The sequence below is a fragment of the Netta rufina genome, assembly GCF_964035555.1.
Source record: "Netta rufina genome assembly, chromosome: 8".
NCBI lineage: Eukaryota > Metazoa > Chordata > Aves > Anseriformes > Anatidae > Netta > Netta rufina.
The window spans coordinates 6,091,905-6,099,941 of NC_140131.1; the positions used below are offsets into that span (position 1 = coordinate 6,091,905).

The following is an 8,037-nucleotide window of genomic DNA, read 5'->3' on the forward strand; positions in this document are numbered from 1 at the left end:
ACGGCGCAGCGCCGAGGCCTCGTCCCCTCAGCGCCCCGCTCCCGCCTCCGGCCGGGGCCGCGCGGCGCCATGTTACTGCTGGGGCCGGGCCGGGCTGGGGGGCGGCTGCTGCTGCGCTGGGCCCGCGGAGGGGCCCCCGCGGCCGCCCCGCGGCGGGGTGCGGAGGTGCTGGTCGGCGGGGAGGGCGGCGGTGAGTGCGGGGGGAAGCGGGGCTGGGCCGGGCGACCGGCAGCGAGGTCCCCCCGGGGTCCTCCCGTGCCCTCCTGGGTGGCCGTGAGCCGCGGAGCCGGCGGGCGGCAGCGGGTGAGGAAGGAGGCGGCCGCCTTCACGAAATGGTCGCAGCCCTGGAAAGCAGCCCCGGAGCGCCCAGAGCCCGGTTTGCAGAGCACAAGGGCAGGGGGCAGAGGTGGCTGTGGTCGCGTGTTGCCGCCTGGACCTGGCGGTGTTGGGTGAAGTCCTGCCCGCTGAGGGGCTCCTTAGCTGTGAGTGAATCGGGGCTGCAATTCCCAAGGAGTTCTGGAGCGTGAACTGGGAGTTCGTGCTGCCCACGTGCAATTAAAGGTGGTTTTTTTTCATTATGGGATATAGTTGAACACAGTAACACCGTGCATTAAAACCTGAGATAAGTAGCACTTAAATCAGAAACCTAACACAGATTTTTTCCCATTCCTGCAGTGTTTCTAAGACACATTCCTGGATGTCATGCTTGGTTTTTAAACACCTGCTTATTTGTTTTATCTGTAATGCTGTCAAATCTTGTCCATCCTGCGACACTGGATGTCATAGGCAGTTTCCTGGCACTAATTTTCCTGGATCTCGTGGCACCTCCACTTTTAAAATAATGGATGGCTTCAGAATGTACTTACATGCGTTTTCAGGGAAGAGAAGATGCTGCATTTGCAGATATTGTTCCCAGTTGAATTACTGTGTCAGCGTATTAAATGAAGTGTAACTGAAATTGTCTCCTATTACTAAGGTATTGCTGAAATCCTAATGAACCGACCCCATGCAAGAAATTCATTGGGAAAAGTATTTGTAAATGAAGTGAGTATGGCCCTGACCTGTAAATGTGTTTGGGATCAAGATCGATAATTAAGTGTGATGAGAATAAATGGGAAATCAGAAACAAAGTCTTAATCTCTTGCTGAAAGTCAGCGGAGGCTGCGTTTGGAAGAGGCAGATTGTTGTGTGTCAGTATTGCAGTAGCTTCAGAGGGGGAGCAGACACATTGCCATTATTTAAGTCAGCTAACTCAGATTCAAGTTAATAATCATCACTTGAGTAATTACAACAGTCATACTCATTGTTACACCATAGCAGAGGTTTGGTGCTCTGCTCAAGGTTGATACTTTCCAGCAAGCGTCTGGCTTACTCTTTGTCAGGCAGGAGGGTTTAAGGGACAGCGAGGGTTCATGTTGGACTGGCAGTAAAAAATAGATGGGGAAAGCTGTTGTTCTGAGGCTGTCATGCAAGAATCCTGCTAGGTCCACATATGTGATTTCCAGGAAATTCCTGGCACCTTCACAGGAGTAAAAAGGGGGGACGGAATTAAAAAGGCATAGATTAGGAGTTTGATATAACTTTGGTATATACATCTATATGCTTAAAGATTTTCTTCTTTTATGTGTACTCTTACAGCTTTTTAGCGCTCTGGAACAGCTCCGCTTTGATGAGAAAGTTCGTGTGGTGGTGTTCAAGAGCGAAGTGAAGGGCGTATTTTGTGCTGGTAGGTAACAAGGTCTGCAGACTATTGTTAAAAAAAAATCACTGGCTGCTAGGGTTGTGTGCTGATCAGATTGTGTAGAAAAGCAGTTGGAAATGTGTGCTAAAAGAGAAACAGGTTGGCTTTTGAGTAGCAAATAACATGTTCTCTCTTTTGCTTGTATGTCTCTCTGCTGTAGTGATGAAGACGTGTGACAGTGAGCCACGCAGGCTCTGTGGCTCACACACTTTCTTCTCTGTGCTATCCTTTGTTTTCCATATATAACCACCTTCAAGCCCAGGTGCCTCTGGTTTTGGAGTCCTTGGTTTCCAGTTTTATGGATTAGGATCATAGATTGGTGCTCCTCTGAAAACTGTTCACAGGGTATACTCTAGCCACTGCTCCAACCCAAATGTCTACATTCCAGAGCTTCCCATGACCTTACTTAACCAGAATACTGCATTTCAAGACTTCTGAAGTGGTCTGTCCTGAGGTGTGGCAGAAGGGAATACAGTTGAGATGTCTCTTTCCCTGAATTCTTACTGTTTTGTCTCGTGCAATTTAGGTGCGGACTTAAAGGAGCGTGCACAGATGGATGATGCAGAAGTTGGACATTTTGTTAAAAGGCTGAGAAATCTCATGGATGAAATAGGTAAATGATTATCTCAATTGGAAAATTTGTCTCCGACTGGCTCCTCAGGTGGCTCCAGCTTAAGCCTGATACAAAGATCTGATGAGAGCTAAATACCAACTATACTGCTGCCATTCCAAGGACAAGATTACATTTCAGTACTGACTTCTCTAAGATGAAGAGCAGTGCACAGACATACATAAAAGTATCTGCTTTTAACAAAGCATTCTATATAAAATTTCATGTAATCCTTGGGAAACAATGCTAGAAAAAATGAGTGATGTTGGTTGTCCTGCTTTTAATATATACTCAAAAGTGTTCCTGACATGGTGCTGACCCAAGAACAAGGGACTTAGACCTCTGAATGTATTTGCTGAGTGTCAGGGTTGTGGTGGTGTTTTTTTTTTTTTTATATAAATCTGATACTTCCCACCCCTCTTTTTTTAGGTCTCACTAGAGAGATACCAAAGTCAAATCTGACTGAGATACCAGTCAGAACAGCAGGACAGTCATAACGAAGAACTACTAAATACTTTAGAATGTAGGCATTTAAAATTTCCAGAAGTGAGTGCAACAGAATTCTGGGAACAAAAGTTTATAATCTGTATTGTCTTTTCCAGCTGCCCTGCCTGTACCCACAATTGCTGCAATAGATGGCTACGCATTGGGCGGTGGACTAGAAATGGCGTTAGCTTGTGACCTTCGAGTAGCAGGTTTGTGTGTTGCTTAATGTAGGGTTCTTCTTGTAATCAGCGACTATATTTTAAGGAGAGCGTATCCTTGTGATAGCTGACTTACTAGAAGCCAGTAGGCTAGAAGAGGAACTTACACAGTTCAGGAAATGAGTAGGCATTTGTCCAGATACTGTGACATTTGGTTTCTATTGGGGAGGTAATTTCCTTACATTAAAAAAATACAGCCTATTTTTAGACAATATTAGACAATTCCTCTAGAAAACTATTAATGGGATTCAATAGTTCTTATGAAGTATTGCATCAGCACTCTAGTTAGATCTAACTTTTCCTGCTTAAATTAGCTTGGAACAAAAGCCTCGATTCTTTCATTTCCATTCTTCCACCCATTACAGTTCATCTACTGTGGTACCCAAGGTTCATTTTTCTATATAAAAATGCTCCATTAGGGGTAAGCAGCCATATTATATATCCCTCATCTGACTTGAGATGGACATTGATTAAGCAATTTCTAGTAACCTGGAGAAAAATATAAACTGAACTAAACTGCATACTTTCTTTTCTGTTGTTATTAAATAGCCTCATCAGCTAAAATGGGCCTTATTGAGACCACAAGAGGGCTTCTTCCAGGAGCAGGTACCTTCATTATATACTCAGTCTCTTACTTACTCAGCTGTACAGCAAATATTTTACTATTAGAGCACCTGAAGTGTGTTCTGTTTTGGTTTTGAGTTTAAATAACATCTTCTAGTGACCCAGGAGATCTCTGAATTGAGAACTGTCTCTGACTTGCTGTCAGTCTAGGAAAGTCCCTTTACTCTTTTTCCACTTTATCAAAATATTCACAGGGATGCTGAAGACTTTCAGATGCTTTGCAAATGTTGACATGTTCAGCAAGTAGTTGTTAAAAGAAATACACGATCCCTTTATTTTTCAGGCTTCCTTTTACGTAAAGAGACAAAATTCTGTTGCTTCCTTTAGCACTTCTAGAAATGGTAAACAATGTTCTTGCTCTTGTCATAAGGTGGAACCCAGCGCCTGCCCAGATGTGTTGGAGTAGGTCTTGCAAAGGAACTCATTTTCACGGGTAGACAAATTGATGGACAAGAAGCCTTCTCAATGGGATTAGTAAATCACGCAGTACCCCAAAATGAGGAGGGAGATGCGGCTTACCAGAGAGCATTAACTTTAGCCAAAGAAATCCTTCCTCAGGTCAGTATGTTATTTGTATTGTCAATGCAAAGAAGTAATTTCTGCTTCCCTTAAGAAAGAACAAACAACTGAAATTCCATTTTGTGAAATACTAAAGTCTTGGTACCTGAAAAAGTCTAATTCTGACCTTGCTTGTGAATGCAGCTTCTGTAGGAACTTAGCATCCAGTTGCTTAACCCATAGGACAGTTTTCCTCCCAGACCTGCAAGACACATTGACAGCTTGCACTGTGTACATCTCTTACTCACTGTAGATAATGCCAAATTCTATAAGTTAACTTAGTGCAAATTTCTATAGATTAAAACTCAATTGGAGGTAGGGTAGTGCTACTACTATAACTGTTGAATTGTGAACCAGTGTGGCTTCAATTATTTTAAAGTTTGTTGCTTTTTTTTTTGTTTTGTTTTTAATAAAGGCTCCAATTGCTGTGAAAATGGGAAAACTGGCAATAAACAGAGGAATTGAGGTAATTTTTTAAAAAATACTGAGGTAAAGGAAGCAGATAAGCAGCTCTTTGAAATTACTACAATAAAAACGTTTATAACAGATAAACTGTAATCCTTGTTGAAACAAGGCATTTAGACACTTTTCAGGTTCTTTTAAAGACTTGCTTTAAAGACAAAATTAATACAGGATTTTGTTCTACAGATTGTAGCACTCCAGTTCTAATACAGCAGTGAAGTTTTATGCCGGTCACTAAATATGAATGTTTGTTTTGAGGGTGTGTCTCTTTTCTTTCCTCTCATCTGCAGGTTGATATTGCATCAGGGATGGCCATTGAAGGCATGTGTTATGCCCAGGTAGGTTACCTTCAGCCTACGTTCCCAAAAAGAGTAATTACTGCACATTTTCTAAAGCCAGATACTCCCAGCATCCTACTGTATTTTCTCCTCTATAACAGAAGACAGCTGAACAGCTAAATCTGAAGCTTTGAAACATAATTCAAGTGCAGTTCCAGATGTCTGTATTATAGCGTTAACAGTTCATGCATAGCTGCCTCTCTCAGCCTGCCTGAGACCAAAGTCCATCCTTAAATAAATAACCTTCAGTGGGAAGTTACTGTATAATCCTGCAGTTTCAGCAATACATTAATTACAGTGTGAGTTTTACTAACAGTTTTCATCTTAAACTGAGATTCCTCCCATAGTCATTCTTTCTGACAGGTTTTGAGAGCAGGTACCTTTCTTAATTAACCATTTAACTACTGTGCCTCTCAGGACTACTAAATGAATGGAAAACTTTATGTAATTTTCTTGATTTCTGGTCTTTGTCTTGGACACTGTGATTTTTACTACAACCCTGTCTCTTTATTTGCCTAATGGCTTTTGCTTCAATGGTACGTCTTGCAATCTGCAAAAGGTCTGAGACCACTACTTCCAAATTAATTGGTACTTAAAAAGGATACTAAATTTGTCAAATAAATGCTTTTTTTTTTTTTTTTTAAACACAGAATATTCCCACAAGAGACCGTCAGGAAGGGATGGCTGCCTTCAAGGAGAAACGACCACCTCGGTTTATTGGCAAATAATGCTTCCTGGCTTCTCCCTTCCTACCTCCCCAACCCCAATTAAAAAAAAAAAAAAAAAAAAAAGTAGGCATGAAGAGGGACACGCTAATTTCTTGGGATTATTTTTATGACTCCACTCTGTATACTTGGCTCCTTGCCCTGGACTGCATTTTTGAATAGTCCACTGGATCATTTGCTCTTCTCAAATAAAGATTTAAATTTGTACATCTGATCTTCTTAAAGAACATATACCTTTCCTTTCTTTGTTCTGAATGTGAAACAAGGTGGCAATAAGGCAGTACAGGGTCGTAGCTTGTTAACTAATTATTAATATCAGGATAGACTGTCCCTAGGAGCCTCTGATTTATAGGCTGAATTCACGGATCTAGCTTTTAACCCAATTCTCATGCCTGCTGCTCAGTTCCCCTTTTGTGGCTGAGTTGATGACTGCAGAATGATGTGTGTGGGCTAGGATGGGGAGCAGAACTGCTGTTTTCAGAGGCAGCATAGCCTGATCAATGTAACTTTTGATGGATTCTTTTCAGCCAGCCAGCTCTGAGGAATGCTGAATTACAAACAGTAGTCTGGTGTTTACTGCAACTGAAAGGGTATAGAAACTATTTCTAAACTTTGTTCCTAACAGTACAGAAAGGCATTTAAAGTCTAAACATTTGAACCTAGCTTCCTTCTCTGAATACAAGGGCTCAATTTCTCTTTGTAGAGAACTCATGAGCTGTGCTTTCATCAGGGCTAGCACCACTGGCCTTTAAGATGAGACCCTGACAGCAGCCCAGTATTTCCATAACAGTTTGTGAATGGCTCTAACAACCATACATGTATTTATACCTGCAGCTATCCATTTAGTTTGTTTTGTGGAAAGTTTAAGTCTCCATAGCATGAAGTATATGAATCTAACTTAGTAGACAAGCAGGGGTTCTCTCCCCATCAGCAGCTCTCTGGCCTTTCCCTCATATAATATAAGTGCTGCAATTCACCTTTCCTGGAAATATTACTTTACCTAGCAGCTGAGGTGAAAAATTGGAGAAGTTTATTTTAAGGAATTCCCAGCCACTTTTGATTGCCCTTTCTGAACTAGGTTTTTATTATCTCTGCACATTTCCTTCCTTCCTTCAGTTCCATCATTCAGTATCTCTGTTGAAACATAAATTTAAGTCTGCTGTGGCAGCAAAAGCTCAAGAAAGCAAAGATTAATGCAGTAGCCATTCTAATTCACCTATCACTGTATAAGTCTCATCTACAGGGCCTGATTTAAAGATAGAAGGACCTGTTCCTCTGAGTTCAAAAAAAAACCTCTTTCTGTTCAGTCTTCTGTGAACTAAGAGACAATAAAGCAGCCATAGACTCACCATGCAGATAAAAGCCTTGTTTTCAAATTATACTGCAGTTTTTTGTTGGTATTTTGTGTACAGGAAAGAAACTGGCTTTAGATGCCCATAAACATGCTGCATCTAAACATTAACAGAATGATGTAAAAACCACCACATAGCAATGCTCTTCCAAGTAATCAGACAGAGCAAGCAGTCTTACCACAGAAGCATGGTGTTTAACCCCAGTCTGTCATGATCAGTACAAAACACTGCTATTACTCCACTCAGCTGAACCCGTTTGGTATCAATGCTTGAGAACACACAAAACATCAGCATGCAAAGTCTGAATGTGCACGTACACATGGCCACCAGCTAGTGTATGCCAAACATCTCAGGCATGTTACCTCTCTCCCATCGCTTTTTTCCTCTCTGTTGCCCAACTGGAAGATGAAGCTTCCTTCTCCATGTTCTTAGAGGCTCTCCAGCACTCAGAGATGTCATAAAATTTAGCTCTACAGCTTCCAACTTTCCTGGACTGCAGCCTTCAAGCAAGAGTGAATTAACAGTGAAATAAGCTTTTAGCAAATACATTAGAGGTTATCAACATATACTTGCAAAATGCAGTTTACCCTATCAGGATCAGGCACCACTTTGTAACACGATGGTCTTGAATCAAATCACAACTTCACTAGTGCCAAAACCTTAATACTGTACATGAAGGAGCCTTACCAGATCACACATGTACAGGTTTCCTATGTAAAGGTCTGCAAAGGTAAAGCAGAGTCATTATCTTCAGCCTTCAAAAAAGGTTGACAAATGCCACTGATGAAATACAGGAGTTTGGAAGTTGCTTCCAGAATTATTGTATCTTAGCAGGAACTGCTGAAGCTGCCCAGCAATGTGAAGAGACCTTTCTTCTAGTGGTACACACAAGTAAATTGTTAGTTAAGTAGGTTTACACCTTG

The 8,037-nt window shown here is 41.7% G+C and overlaps 1 protein-coding gene across 2 annotated transcripts; it reads left to right on the forward strand.

Moving 5' to 3' along the window:
- The first annotated feature begins 2 nt into the window (after positions 1-2).
- Positions 3-5,976, forward strand: ECHDC2 (enoyl-CoA hydratase domain containing 2). 2 transcript variants are annotated; one of them, XM_084291267.1, is made up of 10 exons: positions 3-190; positions 977-1,044; positions 1,639-1,726; positions 2,268-2,354; positions 2,954-3,046; positions 3,605-3,661; positions 4,050-4,237; positions 4,653-4,703; positions 4,990-5,037; positions 5,688-5,976. In XM_084291267.1, the coding sequence occupies exons 1-10, from the start codon at positions 70-72 to the stop codon at positions 5,763-5,765; spliced, it is 879 nt and encodes a 292-aa protein (XP_084147393.1). In that variant the 5' UTR covers positions 3-69; the 3' UTR covers positions 5,766-5,976. The 2 variants fall into 2 exon arrangements, with proteins under 2 accessions (XP_084147393.1, XP_084147394.1); XM_084291268.1 differs by lacking the exon at positions 4,653-4,703.
- The last annotated feature ends 2,061 nt before the right edge of the window (positions 5,977-8,037 follow it).

Bases quoted from the DNA above. Each gene is read 5' to 3' on its own strand.
- ECHDC2 (XM_084291267.1), top strand. From the start codon at position 70: ATGTTACTGCTGGGGCCGGGCCGGGCTGGGGGGCGGCTGCTGCTGCGC. The intron at 3,662-4,049 runs GTACCTTCATTA...TCTTGTCATAAG, and splicing joins AGGGCTTCTTCCAGGAGCAG to GTGGAACCCAGCGCCTGCCC. The intron at 4,704-4,989 runs GTAATTTTTTAA...TCTCATCTGCAG, and splicing joins CAATAAACAGAGGAATTGAG to GTTGATATTGCATCAGGGAT.